This window comes from Geospiza fortis, unplaced genomic scaffold (assembly GCF_000277835.1).
Source record: "Geospiza fortis unplaced genomic scaffold, GeoFor_1.0 scaffold324, whole genome shotgun sequence".
Lineage (NCBI taxonomy): Eukaryota > Metazoa > Chordata > Aves > Passeriformes > Thraupidae > Geospiza > Geospiza fortis.
The window spans coordinates 694,326-711,459 of record NW_005054559.1 but is presented as its reverse complement, the minus strand read 5'-3'; the positions used below and the strand labels follow the sequence as shown (position 1 = coordinate 711,459).

The 17,134-nt window shown below is 54.3% G+C and overlaps 4 protein-coding genes across 4 annotated transcripts in view; 1 reads left to right on the top strand and 3 right to left on the bottom strand.

Moving 5' to 3' along the window:
* Positions 1 to 362: 362 nt before the first annotated feature.
* Positions 363 to 1,437, bottom strand: LOC102037237 (heat shock protein 30C-like). Its single transcript, XM_014310640.2, is given in 2 exon segments — positions 363 to 891; positions 893 to 1,437. Coding segments are annotated over 2 exon segments (594 nt in total). The 5' UTR covers positions 1,097 to 1,437; the 3' UTR covers positions 363 to 501.
* An 887-nt stretch (positions 1,438 to 2,324) lies between these two features.
* LOC102037407 (heat shock protein 30C-like) lies at positions 2,325 to 3,110 on the top strand. The gene has a single exon (XM_031064137.1). It carries the CDS (start codon positions 2,381 to 2,383, stop codon positions 2,960 to 2,962), a length of 582 nt encoding a protein of 193 aa, XP_030919997.1. The 5' UTR covers positions 2,325 to 2,380; the 3' UTR covers positions 2,963 to 3,110.
* Positions 3,111 to 4,823: 1,713 nt separating this feature from the next.
* On the bottom strand, positions 4,824 to 9,187 carry RAB5C (RAB5C, member RAS oncogene family). The gene is made up of 5 exons (XM_031064116.1): positions 8,950 to 9,187; positions 7,857 to 8,008; positions 7,436 to 7,558; positions 6,630 to 6,723; positions 4,824 to 5,984 (listed from the first exon to the last, which is right to left on the bottom strand). The coding sequence occupies exons 1-5, from the start codon at positions 9,113 to 9,115 to the stop codon at positions 5,869 to 5,871; spliced, it is 651 nt and encodes a 216-aa protein (XP_030919976.1). The 5' UTR covers positions 9,116 to 9,187; the 3' UTR covers positions 4,824 to 5,868.
* The window catches only part of KCNH4 (potassium voltage-gated channel subfamily H member 4), a 21,009-nt gene continuing 12,999 nt past the window's right edge, over positions 9,125 to 17,134 (bottom strand). The window contains exon 15 of the mRNA XM_031064130.1: positions 9,125 to 9,187. Within this exon, the coding sequence (XP_030919990.1) occupies positions 9,125 to 9,187 (63 nt within the window). The remainder of the gene's footprint in view (positions 9,188 to 17,134) is intronic.

Below are 17,134 nucleotides of genomic sequence, written 5' to 3'. Positions count from 1 at the left end.
CGCCTGGAATGTGCCAGCACTGCCGGCGGGGCGGGCACAGGAGTGTTCCAGCAGCATCCCGGAGATGGGAGTCACTTGTTCCCAAGGCTGCCCAGGGGGATGCTCAGGACCTGCCGGGGATTCTCGGTGCTGCTCATGGCCCGGAGACCCTCGCACATCCTCCTCTGCCAGGGCAGAGCTGGGCAGAGGTGCCCGGGACATGCCCGGTGCCAGAACAGCCAGCCCCGTTCCCCTGGCAGCGGTGCCCGGGCCATGCCCGGTGCCAGCACAGCCCTGTTCCCAGCCCTGCCATCGCGCTGTGTGGGCACGGGCAGGAGCGTTGCAAAGCAAGACCAGAAACACTGAAACCACGCAAATAAAAGTTAGGAATATTTATTACATATCAAAAAAAGCCGCATGTTTCGGGCAGACACCACGGCCCGGGCCATGGCGCGGTCCCGCTCTGCGGCCAGCAGCTGCCCCCGTTGTCGCCAGGCTCAGCCTGGTCCCCGTCGCTCCTCTTCACGCCTTGGCCCGCTCGGCTCCCTCCTCAGCGCTGCCAGCTTGCTGTGCCACCGCTGGCCCCATCTGGATAGGCACATTCCTCTCGGGAGCGGCTGGCAGTGCCAGCTTGGGGGCCTCGATGCGGAGCTGCCCATCCTTGGACAGGGAGCAGGTCAGCGCTTCGGCATCCACCTCCTCGGGCACGTCCCACTCCCGCTTCAGCACCTCGTACTTGTAGGAGAAGGAGCCCTTCTCATCGACGTTCTGCGTCTCCTTCTGCCCCACCAGCACCCCCTTCCTGCCCACCTCCTTCACCGAGAGCTGCTCGGGGGCAAAGTCCTTCACGTCCTGGCACACAGAGAAGCCGTCCCCGGAGCTCTGGGGCAGCGCTGCGCTGGTGCTGGAGGCGATGCCGAGCCGGCCGGGGCTGCTCCCGCCGCAGGTACTGCTCCACGCTGCTCATGAACTCCCGAGCCCTCTCCATCTCCAGCCGCATCTCCCGCTCCAGCTCGGCGAAAAGGGTGCCTGGATGTGGCCAGAGGGTGCGGACGGGTCCCAGCCACGGGAACAGCGAGCTGGACATGGGCGGCATAAAGTGCAGGCGGCAAAGCATCTCTGTTCCGAAGAGTGCTCCTGGCTGTGCTGCTGCTGCTCTGTGCAGGGCTGGAGCCGTGCTGGGCTGGGCAAGGGAAGCAGCGGGTTTTATTCTCCCCTGCCCAGGGGTGTGTCCCTTCCAGAATGCTCTCTCTCCCCACGCAGCCTCCTGGAGCCATCGCCTATTTTTGAGAGGCTGATTATCCACCAGCCAAAATAAGCAGCGCCTGTTTCTGGGGACAGGTCACATGCCGCAAATAGGGAGCCGCAGTCACCGCCGTGAGCTCAGGTTTCTGCAGAGCCATCGTGATGCAGCAGCGCCCGTGGGGCCATGGCCGGGGGGCTGCTGAGCCCTTCCCTGGCCCCCCTGCCAGGGGCTCGGTGGGGGAAGGCTCCACTGTGCCAGGAGCTCATCACTCCTGCCAGTGCAGGAACAAATCCCACCCCTGTACATGTCCCATGGCATCTGCTGCCAGGCACTTCTTTCACTTTCTGGGACCCCTCTCCCTGCTGGGCACCCCCACCCTGTCCTGACCCCTCAGCACCCCAGCTGGGCATGGGGACACGGACTGACCCCTCAGCACCCCATATGGGCATGGGGACACAGACTGACCCCTCAGCACCCCACTGTGCACCCACCTGGGCATGGGGACACGGGCTGACCCCCTCAGCACCCCACCTGGGCATGGGGACACGGGCTGACCCCCTCAGCACCCCACCTGGGCATGGGGACACGGGCTGACCCCCTCAGCACCCCACCTGGGCATGGGGACACGGGCTGACCCCCTCAGCACCCCACCTGGGCATGGGGACACGGGCTGACCCCCTCAGCACCCCACCTGGGCATGGGGACACGGGCTGACTTCTGGTCTCACCTGAGGGGACCCACCTGGGCACAGATGGGGGGAAATGGAAAACAGGGGAGGGTGGGGGGAGGCAGGGAGGAGACGAGCCCAGACTCACTCCATTGCCTGGGAAATGCAAAGGGCACAGATTTTTGGCAAGGGTGGCTCAGGCATCCCGCTCGGAGGCTGAGGTGATGCTGCTAATTATAAGCCAGGAGAGCAAAGCTGTAAGAGTCAGGGCGAAGGTATGCCGGGCACGACGTCAGCCCTGCCTCTCCTCACGGGTGACTAACAAGAATGAGCTGGAACGGGCTGGAAAGAGCTGAGCTTTTCTCCCGAGGCTGACGTAATGTGCGGGACAATGCCACGCCTCCGGGGAATCGGCTATAAAAACCTGCGGCGGCAGCAGCGGGGCAGAACGCTTCCAGCCCACTGGAAACGGGACAGCAGCAGCAGCGATGCTTTGCCGGATGCACCTCGCACCCTTCGCCTCCAGCTCCCTGGCCAGCCGGCTGGGCACAGTGAGGACCCTGTGGCCACACGCAGAGACCATCTTCACCGAGCTGCAGCAGGAGATGGAGAAAGCTCGGGAGTTCATGAGCAGCTTCGAGCAGCTCCTGAGCAACCACGGAGCCATGGCCATGGAGCACAGCCCGAGCAGCAGCATGAGCCTGAGCCAGAGCTCCGGGGACGGCTTCTCTGTGTGCCAGGACGTGAAGAACTTCGCTCCTGAGGAGCTCTCGGTGAAGGTGGTGGGCAGGAAGGTGGTGCTGGTGGGGCAGAAGGAGACGCAGAACGTCGATGAGAAGGGCTCCTTCTCCTACAAGTACGAGGTGCTGAAGCGGGAGTGGGACGTGCCCGAGGAGGTGGATGCCGAAGCGCTGACCTGCTCCCTGTCCAAGGATGGGCAGCTCCACATTGAGGCCCCCAAGCTGGCACTGCCAGCTGCTCCTGAGAGGAGTGTGCCCATCCAGGTCAGCTCTGCTGCCCCACAGACCGGACCAGCTTCTGAGAACGGAGCCACCAAAGCCCAGGTGTGAGAGGATGGGACCCGACGGCCACGGCAGGACCGGAGCAGACAGGAGCAAGTCCTGGGTTTAAGCCCAGACAAGCTTCATCAGCAATGATGCCATTTTTTTCACTAAACTGGAATGTTTTTATATCCAATAAAAATACTTTTGCATTGAATCTTCTTTTGTGTTCTCTGGGTGTTAATTAATGGGGAGGCTGCGCCCTGCTCTTGGTGCCAGAGGAATGGGACGCACAGGGAGGGAAGAAGCTCTCCTGCTTCTCAGGGCAGCACAAAATGGGGTCAGACAGCAGACCCAGAGGGTGCTGGGAGGGAGGGGAGGGGATCTGGGAGGAAAGGCAGTCCCACTCACCTGTACAGGAGCAGCAGGGGCACCTCACCCCTTCCTCACACTGCTGCCAGCATCAGCTCCAGCTCCACAGCCTCAGCCAATACCCATCCCCACACAAAAGGGAGGGAACCACATTGGGCTGCCTGGCAGGGTGTGGTGTGAGACTCTTGTAGCCACACTTTCCCCTTCCCAGCTTGGCAAGGGGCTGCTGAGTCCACCCTGAGCTCCCAGGAGCAGGGAGGGAGAAGCCCAGCCCCGGGTGCGGCGTGTAACCACCACAAACAGCCTGCTCAGGCCCGGGCAGGCAGCAGCTGTGTGGGCAGGCTGCAGGTATGCAGGCAGGAACGCCTGTTTGTGCTAAAGCCACGCTGAGATCACACACACCAGGAACAGCAGCAGGTCCCCAGCCTCGATACTGAGCCCCTGCTGCAAGCAGCAACACCCTCCTCAGGGTATCACAGGTGCCTTCACAGAGACTCCAAGTCCGGGAAGAGATCTGGCACTCTGAGAGAGGAGCCAGCAGATGGCAACAGCACTGCACACAGTGTCCACTGAATGGTTCTGAGTGGCATCAGGGAAGCTCTTCTCCAAACTGGTCCATCTCTGGCTGCCTGGGGAAGCCAGCAGCATCAGCCCACCCCACACAGTAAGCACTGGGTGGTCCCACAGAGATCCTGAGCACCTCCAGCAGCTAAGGAGGCCAGGCACAAACAGCACCACACAAAGGAGCCCACACCCCACAGGCTGCAGCATGATCCCAGGCACTCTATCACCAAATCATTCCAAACCCTTCCTGCTTCCAGGATTTTAAGGAAATCCAGCACGAGGAAGAGGCACTGAGACCTTGGACAGCAGATGAAGAGCACACAAGCCAAGGCTGTTCAAAAAGCTCTACTCACAGGCTCTGTGACCCAGCCCCTCAGCTGAGGGGGGCAATGGGTTCCAAAGGCAGCACATCTCCATCCTCAGCCTCTCCTGAGCACAAACGGTGCTGCTGGCAGCACAGCTGGTGAGGATGGAGCTGCAAGGAGCTGCTCCTTCTTCCACACTGACTCCAGGTCCCAGGGTGTTGGGGATCTCATAGTCCATGCAGCAGTGACAGGAGAGCAGCATCTTCCAAGGCCATCGTGCTCCAGGGACAGGCATTGTGTTCATGAATTCTGGAGCACCATCCCAAGCCTGTCCCACTGCAGAGCAGAGCTCCTCCACACACTGTTCTCCCACCTCTCCCCATCTTGCATTGTAGAGTTTCCCCAGAAGTATCAAGCAAGGAATAATTACCACAATTATTCCCTCAAGCTTCCTTGAGCACACTGGAGCCAAGTGAACAGCAGCAGCATCACTGTGTGCAGGAGCAGCCACACAGCCCAAGCTCATGAGCCCCATTTCTCCCTCCTCAGGAAGGAAGGAGGGGCCCCATTTCCCTACCAATGTGTGGGACATACCAGGAGAAGCCCAGCACAGCTCAGCTTCCAGCAAGGACTGTTGTGCTCAGGTCCAGTCCCTGCTGCATTAAGAAACATGAACATTGTTGTTATGATAGGTTTATAAAAATTTTGTTTTAATCACACAAAACTGAAGTTTGTGATGAAGACTAAGTCAACAGTTCCTCTTAAATACCAGGATGCATAAGACACTGCATTAGGCACTAGGCAGCAGCCAACATCAGTTAGAGTCTGGCAACAGAAGCCATTTAATACCTCCCTTCATTCTTTGTTGAATTACAGGCTTTTGCAATACATGTCATTCCCACCAACAGGTTACCCAAGGTTTCCCCCACCCCACCTCTGTACATCAGTAAACCTTGTGTATTCCCACCAGAGCAGGGTTAACAATATTAGTGGCATCACAACCATCAAGAAAAGGACAAATTTCTATACAAGATTTTTTGCAAAAGTTGCAATGGGATTAGTGCATTACGACAGAACCAAGAGAAAAGAAGAGTTGGCATGCTGGAGTCCAACACAAAGAAAGACAACAGGCAGCTCGTTGGATGTACTATATTGACAAGATACTGATTGGTTACATGGAGAAACATACAATACAAAATACAGAAGAAACCAGTTTTGCTTCCCTCTGCCCCACCCCAAATACTCATCATTGATTTGGTCAATAAGTGGCCCAAGAGCCGGAGTTTGTCTCTAATGCTACAGTTTAGTGGTTGTTCTGGGCACATCGTACGGGATCAGCCTCAGCTCTTACAGACAGGAACTTTAAACACGTGTCCCAATATCCCTTTGTTTCCCATAGTGAACTACAGTGCTGTGGGACCTGGCTGCTGCTGGCCTCGCCTGCTGCTGGCCTCACCTGGGACGGCCACGCTGGCTGGGCAGACACCAGCTCCTGCATCCACCACCACCAGGAAGAGGGAAGAGCAGAAGTTCATATATTAAAAAAGTGACTTAAGACTTAGAATTGAATTAGTATTTGTACAGAAAGGTGCAGGTGGAAGAACTCCCTCCAGCCTATGATCAGAAAGGGATGGAGAATCACGGCGGCGCCGGCAGCAGCCGCCCTACGGTAAGTGCGATCGTTAGCGTGGGTTCCAGTCACTCCTCCAAGGGCTCGTGGGCTGCAGCAGCTGCTCAGTTGCTGCAGCACTGGCTTCTGCTGGGCTGGCTGCTCTCCTGAAGGTCCACCACCCGATTCCTGCCCGGGCCACCAGGAGCGTTCTGGGGTTCGTTTTTTGGCAGTTTCTTGGCTAGGAAGGAACGGGATTGTTAGCAGGGTTCTCCACAGAGGCCAACTGTCACAGACACACTTGATGAAAAATCCTTTTGTTAGGATTTTTTCTCCTGAGAAGCTGAGAATCCTCAGAAACAAAATGTAAACAATAATTATCTGCTGCTGTGGAATGCAACAGGTGCATCTTTGATTGGTCTCATGTGGTTGTTTTTAATTAATGGCCAATTACTTTTAATATAATATATATCATAAAATAATAAATTAGCCTTCTGAAATATGGAGTCAAGATTTTCATCTCTTCTCTTGTCCTGGGATCCCAGCAAACACCACCACAGCCAACTTCCTCACACTGTGCACCCCAGGCTGGGTGCAGCCTGCTCCAGCCTGAGCCCTCACTGCCAGCAGAGTTTGGGACAGCACAAACATGCATTTTGCACCCCTTCCTCAGCTCTGGCTGGCATCACACCTGCTCCCATGTCCATCACCACCCCAGACTCAGGGAACCTCTGCAAGGCTAAGGCTCCACACACTCAGGGAATGACCAATCACACCAGTGTGGCAAACTGCCCCAGTAAGAGCCACCAGCCCTGGCTGACACAGGACCCTCCTGGGCTGCAGTGCTGGCACTCAGAGCTGCCCCAGCCCTACACACAGGCCGTACCTATTGCCATGAAGATTTCATTCACATTCATCGCTGTCTTCGCTGACGTCTCCATGAACAGCAAGCTGTTGTCATCTGCATATGTCTGTGCATCCTACAAACAATCACATCAGAGTGCTAAAAGCAGCCTGGCAGGAGGCCTGAGCAGACTTTGTGCACTTCACTTGTCAACACACTAACTGCTGGAGAAACACTATGTCCCACCCTGGGCCAGAAATTGCCTCTCTTGTCCCTGTCCCACCTGGCCTGGACAGCCCAGGGACATGCTCCAGCAGCAGCCAGTGTCCCACAGCTGGGCTGGGGCACAGCCTGACTGAGCCACACAGCACCTGGGAGTTGGGTCAGCTGGGAGAGTGCCACCCATTGCAAGGGCACCACGAGCAATCCTGTGCAAGGGCTGGGTAAGAACCTCTCCTGAGCGCTTGCCTCAGGTGAGGTAAGAGCTGTGAAGAGCAGAGAACAAGCTAGGAGTGATTCCTCGTGTGTCTCATACCCAGAAGATGCTGTTTCACACCCTGCAGACATCCCCATGTGAGTAAGGCAGCAAAGGAGGATGAGGACAGAAGCTTATGCTCTGTGGGCCTCCTCCTCCACATTCACAAGGACTTTCACCAGCCAGGGCCACATGTGTTGTTACAGAAGCAAGGGCACAGACCCTGCTCAGTGGCATCCTGCAGTCCTCAGCACAAAACCTCACTTTCATTCCCCCCCAAAGCACATTTTACATAGCTGCCACCTCCCTCACTTAAGCAAAAATATGCTTTCCTGACCTGCTAGGGTAACAACTTCTCTGGATTCTCACTCACCTGGAAGTCCACAGCTCTCTTGTTAGCAAGGTCTGCCTTGTTTCCTGCTAGTGCAATTACAATATTGGGGCTAGCCTGCCTCTGCAACTCTTTCACCCAGTTCTTGGCTCGTACAAATGTGTCCTGGAAGCAAACAGGAGGCAGCAGTCAGGAAGGGCAGCCATGTAGGAATCCAGAGGGCAGATATGATTAGAACAAGGCTTTCCTGTGAGAAGTGTCCTGCCTCTGCAGCACTTGGCAGCAGGATCCTTCATCAGCTCCCAGCCTTGGCTAGAGCTGAGGAAGAGCCCGTGAGCAGTTTTCAAGAACTTGGCATCCCCAGCTGGGTACCTGCAGGGCTCTGAGCAGGACACAGCCCCAGGGAGCAGCCCCTGGCACAGGGAGAAAGCCCTGGCAGCCCCCCAGCCCTGCCCAGACTCACTGTGTTGGTGATGTCGTAGACCACGATGGCAGCCTGGGCCCCCCGGTAGTACATGGGGGCCAGGCTGTGGTATCGCTCCTGCCCCGCCGTGTCCCAGATCTCAAACTTCACCGTTGTGTCATCCAGACACACTGTCTGTGTGAGGAAGGCAGCTGCAAGAGAAGGGGGTTTGCCTCAGCTCCAGCAGGGCCCCTCAGAGCAGCTCTGCTGCCACATGGGAGCGAGCTGAGCCCTGGACAGGCGGTGCCACTCGTTGTGGCAGCTGCAGCTCTGCTGTGGCACAACCCAGAACTGTCACACAGCGACAGGAAGGTGGCTCAGAGGGCCCAGGCAGCAGCCAGCCCCTGGAGCATCCACAGTGCCAGACCCTCCCAGCAGCCCTGACAGGGATCACAGAGTCTGTGGCACCCCCAAGATCAGACCTGGGGAGCACCAATAACTTACACCACACAGCCCAGTTCAGTAACTGGCTGCTGTCCCTTGTGTCACACCCAGCACAGAGGCACAGACACAGACTGGGGCAGAGCACAGCCCTCCACAGAGGGGCAGTAGCCCTGCTTGCCAGGAAGCCACACTTTTAGCTGTGCTTGCTCCCTGCACAGGTGACAGAGGGACAACTCAAGCCTTTTCTCAGGACACCCCCCAGTATTGCTGCTCAGAGATCCACATGCCAACCAGCCTTTGGTGGATTGGTGCTAATGATTTCAAGCTAATAAACTACTAGACCTCAAAGCACTGTGAAAGCAGTTAACAGAATCAGGCTAGAAAGAGCCCCAAAATCCCAGGTCATGGTCTGAAAAGATAATTAAGGGCCATAAACCAAGCTGAAGGCCTCCGTTCCAATTAGAAGCTGGAGCTGAGGCACAGGAAACAAAGCCTCAGAGGCAAACTGTGGGGTTGCCATAGCGTTATTCTCTGCTATGCTGATCATTACACCAACTAACAAATTGTGAACCAAGAGTTAAAGCATTAACTGTTTGGCTCTATTTATAGCAAAAATCCCAGACCAAACCAAAATAGCCAGTCTTGTTTCTGACACCCCAGACTGCTGCAGCAAGGTCAGCACCTCCTGGCCACAGGAGCTGGCACTCACCTCCAATTGTGCTCTCCTGGTACTCGTGGAACTGCCCCTTGACAAAGCGCAGGACCAGGCTGGACTTCCCCACCGCTGACTCTCCCAGCAGAACAAGTTTGAACTGGCAGATTTTGTTCCCAGCAGCTGGTCCATTCGGTCGGGCAGCTCCACCTCGACCTGCCATCGTGCTGGTCTAAGTGCAGGAGTGCCTGGAGTTAAGGATGCTGCAGGTTCTCCACCTGTAGGCAGGTTGCAACTGGAAGAGGAGGTCAGAGTTAGTGACACGCTCAAGGGACCAGCTGTACCAGTTCTAGAGGGTTGGTTTGATCTGCAGCCACCATCAGCACAGACTGGTGGTGGTTCCTTCCCACAGTGCAATTCCTGCCAGGCAGCAGCCCCTGCAGCAGGATCTCAGGCTGCAGAGCCTCCCTGGAAAAGAGGTAATGGTGATACAAGCTCTACTCCCCACCAGTGGGCCCACCAGCACTTCCACCCTGCGTGGATGTTGCACACACCTTGCTGGTGTGAGGCAGGTAAGGAGCACCCAGCACACAATGGGTGTTACTAGAGCTTTGTCTACTCAAACAGCAATTACTCAGTTCACAGAGGTAACTGAGCCTGACCTTTAGCTCCCTCCTCCTTTCCTGAGTTCACAAGGAAGCAACTTCAGACTGTCAATGCTGTACAGAGCCATCCCAGTGCCACAGTGGCAGGAGGCAGCTCTGCAGGTCATGAGGCATTTGGACAAAAGGAATTTCTAGAGCTGTCCGTTTGTCCTGAGGCACTTACACCACAACATTCTGCACGTCCCAGAGGGCCCAAGGATGGCCCTGGAGCCAGGCAGGTGCTCTGCTACAGAGGGGGCACCTGAGGAGGTGAAAGGCACCTGACAGCAGCAGCTCTCTGGGCACAGGCTGTGCCCTCAGGGGCTGCCAGCAGCTCCCCCTCCCATTCCTGCCTCACACCAGGAATTCCCACACCCATCCCAGTGCCTCAGCACCTTTATCCCACAGCATTCCAGCTCACCAGGCTACTGCTCCTCACATGGACTGCTCAAAGGCAGCATGGACAGACAGCATCCCCTGGGATCAGCACTGCCAACCACTCCCCAGCACCAACCTCCAGAGTGCTGCAGAAGCACAAAACCATGGCAGGAACAGCAGGACAAGCTGATCTGCATCCAGAGTTTCCCACAAGTGAATCCCAAGGCCTCCCTAAGCACTGAGCTCTGCTGCCTGCAGAGAACAGCAATGCTTTCCAAGTACACAGTTACAGATTTAGGCACATTTCCTGTAGCCTTCACAACTCCCACTTCCCTGTGGATGATAAATGCTACAGCTGACTGCATCTGCTGTGGATCACCACTTTCCCTTCTACTCTCCTAAAGCAGGCTGTTTGTTGAAAGAAGATGCCCCAAAAGGCAATTTCTCCTCATCCTGAGAGTACCCCCAAAGAAACTCTGTGTACATCCTGCATTTTCCCAGCAGTTAGATACCCATGAATAAGAAGTTTAAAACAGGTCAGACTGGAGCAAACTGTGCACAAAGCTCAAGCCTCCTCAGCACAGAGAAGAGTTTCAAACAGCTGCTTTCCAGGGCAAGGCCTGTCCAGCTGTGACTGCTTGAGGTTACTTTAATTATGCCTGAAGTTTAAACAATCCCACAGCTTGACAGGGAACCTCCAGCCATTTCAGAGCTGCTCTGTGAGTGCCAGCAGCTGGAGAACCCAGCAGCTCACACAACACAAATACACTGACCTAGAGACATCTCACCTCAAATTGCTCTGAGCAGGAGGCAGTCACACACCACCAGTCACCAGAGCTGGCAGGTAGGACAGAAACAGAGGAGTGAAACTCCTGAGTGCTGTGGGATGTTTCAGGAGCCAGAGCTGTGAGGCCATTGCTCTGAGTCCCAGTTTTGGGTTAAGCAGTGAAGATACTGTAATTGAGAGCTGGCTCCTTGCATGCAGCACAGTCAGGACTCCTCTCCCTCTAGTGAGGAAGGGCAAACACTGCTTGGCAGGATGAGAAAGTTTGATATGAAACAGACCAACAACTGCCTTTGCTGGCCAGTGAGGGTGCATCATTGCTTGCTCTGGCCAGGAGCAGCTTGGTCACCACCAGCTTCAAGAGGCTCAGCAGCAGCTCTGCATCTCTAGCAGCCTCAAGAGGCTTCCACTTTTTAGAGTTCCCCCTCTAAACAGAGCTTGCAAGGGAACAGCTTTGGTTTAACCTTGTATTTATAACTCCCTGGGCAGTCTATCAGCTCCACTGCTGCTGCAGACCAACACTGTGCACAAACACTGTGTGAAATCACAGTGTGCCTGAGTTATGGCCTCCTGCAATCTGACAGCGGTCATTCCCAGAGCAAAACAAGGAAATGAGCTTGTTGACATCCTCAAGTCTTAGCCTGACCTATATTTCACAGATCTTGATGCATTTTGCCATCTGCTTGTGCTACAGGAGCTCCGACAGAATTAGGTGCGCACATCTGTGTTGAGCTCACTGTGGACAGCCACTGGTCAGTGCAGGCAGGGCAGCAGAGCTGCTGCAGTTACGGAGAACCAGATCATCATCATCTAAGGGTGGTCTGATGCTTGTATGGCTTCATGAGAAGTTGCCAGATCTTTCAGGTGTTTGAGTGGAATGTAGAGACCCTAACTGGCGGCCTTGGGCTAAGGACACAGACCTGGAGCAGCTGATGGTCACAGGAGGATGCAAATAACCAAAGGAAGTTCCCAGCAATGCTACAGACAGCAAACACACTCCCTGGCAGGACAGGAACTTTCTGCCAACATGTTTGAGGATTCCAGTCAGGGAGAACTCAGCTCTGCAGAGGCAACAGGCAGATCTTGATTCATTTTGCCATCTCCTTGTGCTACAGGAGCTCCAACAGAATTAGGTGAGCACATCTATTTTGCTGTGGACAGCCACTGGTCAGTGCAAGCAGAGCAGCAGCCAGAGCTGCTCCAATTATGGAGAACCAGATCATCATCTAAGGGTGCTTTGAGGCTTATATGGCTTCGTGTTCACATGAGAAGTTGCCAGATCTTTCAGGTGTTTGAGTGGAATTTAGAGACCCTAACTGGTGGCCTTGGGCTAAGGACACAGCCAAGACCTGGGTGAGCAGCTGATGGTCACAGGAGGAAGCAAATTCCCAGCAATGCTGCAGACAGCAAACACACTCCCTGGCAGGACAGGAACTTTCTGCCAATGCCAAGATGTTTGAGGATTTCAGAGAACTCAGCTCTGCAGAAGCACCAGGCAGCTGAAGTACACAGCCTGAAGCTGTGCTGGATCAGCCCACGCCCACCAGTGGACACTGACCTGAGGAACAGGGACTGCTTCCTGCTGTGTGAAGCCTTTTCTTTCTGCTCATCCTCCCATCTCTTCCAGCAGAGGACTGGGCATTCACCCTCCCTGCTCTCCACGAGAACCCCAGCACTGACACTCGAGCCACAGGTCAGGCAGACCAAAATAACCACAGCAGCACCACACAGACAAGGGAAAGCAGCTGAAGCCCCAGCTTGTCTTCCTAATTCCAGCTGTCAAGGCCATGAAAAGGAAGGGGGACTCATGTAATCAAGATTAGCAGGCATTAATTTTCCCCCTAGTTCCTTTTAACTAGTGAAACCCAGCAGCTGGGAGATCACAACTGCATTTCAACCCATGAAAAGGCTCTTGCTGTTTGTTTACCTACCCTACCCACCTCCTGCTCACTGAAGCACACACAGGAGCTCTGCATCCCACAGCACAAGCACTGATTTTTTTTATTGTCAACTCTTAGCACAGTTTCTTGTTTGCTTTGACATCAAAGCCAAGTACCAATTCCTGATGCTGTCCCACAAGTGAGAGCTCCAGGTGTATCACTTCTGCAGTTTGTGCTCCTCCAAGCCCTCCTCTGCCTGCCAGGGTTTGCTGGAAGGGGTTGTACACAGCCAGGAATATTAAATTCAAGAATCTGAGTGCCCTAAATGAGAAAGCACATGCCATGGCTGCTGCACTCCCTGCCTGCCCAAGTGCAAGAGCATTCTCCGTAACTCTCAGGATGCTGGGGAATAGCATCAGAGCCCATTTCAAACAAACCTGCCCAGGACAAGAACACAAATCTCCTCATGGGAATTACTGTCAGATCCCCATGTTAACCCCTGCAGGAAGCTGCTCACTTAAGGTGTCAGAAGTTAGAGAATCTGATATTTTTGCCCTGTGTTCACCCAGTAGCAAAAACTACTCTGAAAGCTGAGGATATTTTAGAAACCCAGTCCTGAAGACTCTGGTTACCCAAACTGCTGCTGCTCTCAGCTATGCAAGGAGTTGCTTTACTGGAGATTTGCTGGCTCAGAACCAAAATACTCAAGACAAAAGCCCCAGTGAAGTATTTATCTCGTTAAATAGCTGACAGTGTTACATGAATGCCTTGGCAAAGGAAGCCCTGAAGTTACCCAGTGGTTTTGCTTCACCTCACACTGCACAGGGAGCTGGCCCAGGGTTGCAGATCAGCTTCAGGACATGGATCAGGAGCAATTTGCACAAGCAGAACCTGTAGAAAGAAAGCGTGGGTCCCACCAGAGCCACACACAGAGCACACTAGCCCAGGCTAGCACAGCATGGAACATCAACCTAATATTCCAAGTCATCAATATGGTTAATCAGAACAAACCTCCTGAGCCTGGCTGCAGGAGGGTCCAGGCTGCAGAGAAAGGAGGAACAGACCCAGCTCTTACAGAGGAGAAGAACCAGGAAACAGAGTTCAGTCCCAGATCCAACCAGGCTCATGCTTTACCTGCTGGCCTCACTCCAAGAGTGCATGAGTTTCAATACTCTGCTTTCCCACAGAAAATATTCTGCTTTCCCACAGAAAATAACTCTCTGCCTTTCCACAGACAATACTCTCTGCCTTTCCACCTTCTCCCTCCCCAAAGAATGAGCCCTCAGAGCCCCTGATCAGCAAGGACACAGTCTGGAGCTCAGGAATGCTCTGACCTGGGCCACTCTCCGCTTCAGCTGGCAGGAGCTGCAGCACAGCCCTGAAGTGCAGATTCCCAGACCCAAATCAGCTCAGACAGCACTTTCAGCAGCACTCCCATGGCTGTGACTAACTTATGACAGTGTAACAACTTCTCTGTGCAGTCCCACGTCCCAGACTCACAAAGACTGGGACACGCTCACTTTCATTTAGAGGTAAATAGGATTTCCATTCCAAAGCTGAACTATTCATTCAGCAACAGACCTGAACTAGTACCATCTCCCTCTCATGCTGTTATACACACATCTGTTTCCTGACATTTCCACATCCATGGCCTCTGGAGCAGCCAGCTGTTTTCCAAAGCAGCTTTTCCAAAACAACTCCATCCCCAGAGATTTCAAGGCCACCACCCTGCTGTGACAATCCCTCCAGCACAGACTTCTGTGGAAGAGTTTTTTACATCACTTCCATCTCTCATTAGCTGCCCACTGGCTCCCTGTCCCACAGTAGCTCCCTCACCCACTCCCAGTTATCCTCAAGGATGGAGGATCAACTCATGGGTGCAGCCTGGACTGACTCAAATGCAACAAAAGCATCAAGGTTTTAATTCTTCAGCAAAAGTTGTTTAACTCCTGCTCAGATGCCCTCAACAGACACAGCTTCACTTGGAGCAGACACTCAGCATGCCTTGGGAGAGCACCCACTATTCAGTCAGCAAGAAGGCAACATCAGCAATGCAAAGCAGCAAACTGCCACCTGCACTGCAAAGAATCTGTGACCTTCAGAATATCTTTCCCAGACTGCACAAAGATCTCCTGCCTCAAGCAGCTCCTTATTTGGAGTGCTACCAAACCAAAGCAAACATGAAAACCAGTGTTTTCTTATCTGTTTATGCAGAGTTGCTCCAGCAGCTCGTTCCTGTGCTCCAGGGGAGGACAGCATTCCCCCCAGAGCTCAGATGGATTTTGTACCTCCTCAATTCTGTCACATCCAGGAAGGGTTCCTGTTTCTGGCCACTGTCTAAGTGTTTTCTGTGTAATTCTGACAACTTCTCAGGACTTGCATAAGAGGCTGCAAACTTCATACCCCAAGGGAAGAAAACAGCTGACTCCAACATTTCTACATTCTATCCTCTTTTAAGTCTGCTGACAGGAATACTCTGGGCTACACCCACTTCATTAGAAGCGTTCCCATTTCATTTCCTGTGTCTGAAAGCACTTGGATTCCTTCCCCCTCCCTCCTCAGGGAGATGCCATGACCACCATGCAGAACTGTGCAGCAGCTGAAGAAGTTTGGATGCAGAGCTGAGACTGGCAGGGTCTAGAGGAACCCTGGAGCTGATCCCTGTTGAGATGCAGAAGAGTTTTGCTGGGATGGAGATAATCCCACATCTCAGCACAATAATTTGGCCAAACACACACACACATCACCAGACAGTTCCTTTACACACTGCCCAACTGTCCAATTGGTGAAATCTCAAAAAAAAAATTTGGTGAAATCTCAAAACCACTGCACCAACACATCACTGGTTTCACAGGAAAGCAAAATAATCTACCAATGCAAAATTGGATAAATGTTTTATCTCACTAGATTCATATCCACATGCCAAGCCAGCCTTTCCCTCCTGCTCTCCAGTAACTCAACCCCTCTCCAGGAGTCCATCTCACCTTGCCTGGGTTGTTCCATCACCTGAAGAGGCATCAGCACCCCTTGAAGAGCCTACAGGGACCCCTCACTGCCTGCACAACCTGCAATCAAATGTCAGCTAAATCAGCCAGAGCATCTTGGCAGAGAAGGCCACCCCAGAAGCAGATTTTTGGGCTGAAGGTATTGACTGTTGCAGCAAACAGTTGTGACTCGTGAGGGGTCTGAGGTGATTTCAACACTGAGACCCAGCTATGACCCCAAACATTCCTGTCCTTCAGCTGCCAGATCCAGCCAGGCTCGTGCTTTACCTGCTTGCCTCACTCCAGGAATGCACCCACAGCTACAATCCTGAATTCTGAGCCCTTTTCAGACACAGTTCTTTCACCTCATTACCCAGGTGAGCTGAAAAGAAATCTAAAATGCTTTCAGAGTCAAGGCAGAGTGGACATCAGTGGGTATTTGCAGCAAGATCCCTCAGACTCCATGGCAAGTCAAGACAGTGGGCTGAGTTGGCTTTTTTGGCCCCAGCCAAGGCTCAGAGGTGGCTCAGGAGCCCCAGCAGAGCACAGGCCCAACGTGAGGCTGTAAACAGGGCAGCTCAAGTGTGCTGACCCTCCACACAAAAAGCTAAGAATAGCAGATGCAAGTTGTTCCACAGCAGACTTAAAATAGTGCCTGGCCATGTTCTCCTCCCCAGGCTCCCTGCAGGGCTGAAAACTGCCAAGGTCAGAGCTCCAGCAGCCACATCCCAGCCAAAGCTCAGCTGGGCTGGGGTCAGAGCTGGGCTGGGCTCCCAGCACCACCCCCAGCCCCAGGAGCTCTGAGCATCACCAGCAATAAGATCTGAGCAGTTTCCCCAGGATTTAGCAGGGCAGACCTGTTGCTCACACTCCTGGTGCAATCCCAGCAGGGTCTGTCCTGCTGTGACACAGCTCCAAGCACAGCCTTGCTGCAGATCCCCTTACAGACAAGCCACAAAATGTCCTGTGGGGCTTTCAGGACCCTCCAGCCCCATGGGTTTCCCTTCACAGGAGCCCTGGAGGGGCACAGGGCTGTGCTGGGACCCAGGACAGGCTCCCCTGGAGAATTTGCACCAACCAAGTCACCTCCCTCACCTCAGCAGCTCCAAAATGCCCTGGCAGCCCATGGGCTTTGCTCAGGGCCCTCCAGCCCCGTGGGTTTCCCTTCAGAAGGGCCCTGGAGATGCACAGGGCTGGGTTTGGCAGCAGCTGTGACCCAGGACAGGCTCGCTGGAGCATTTGCACAAATCAAATCACCTCCCTCACTCCCAACAGCTCCAAAATGCCCTGGCAGCTTGTGGGACCCTTCAGGACTCTCCAATCCCATGGGTTTCCCTTCACAGGAGCCCTGGAGGGGCACAGGACCGGGTTTGGCAGCAGCAGTGACCCAGGACAGGCTCGCTGGAGCATTTGCACAAACCAAGCACTTCCCTCACCTCAGTTCACGGATCCCCGCTGCGCCTCCCAGCCCCTGGAGCTTCCATTCCCCCCTCATGAGCAGCTACAAAACACAATCCCACCATAAAACCCCGGCTGTCCCGGCACCACACCTTCCCCAGCCCCATCCAACTC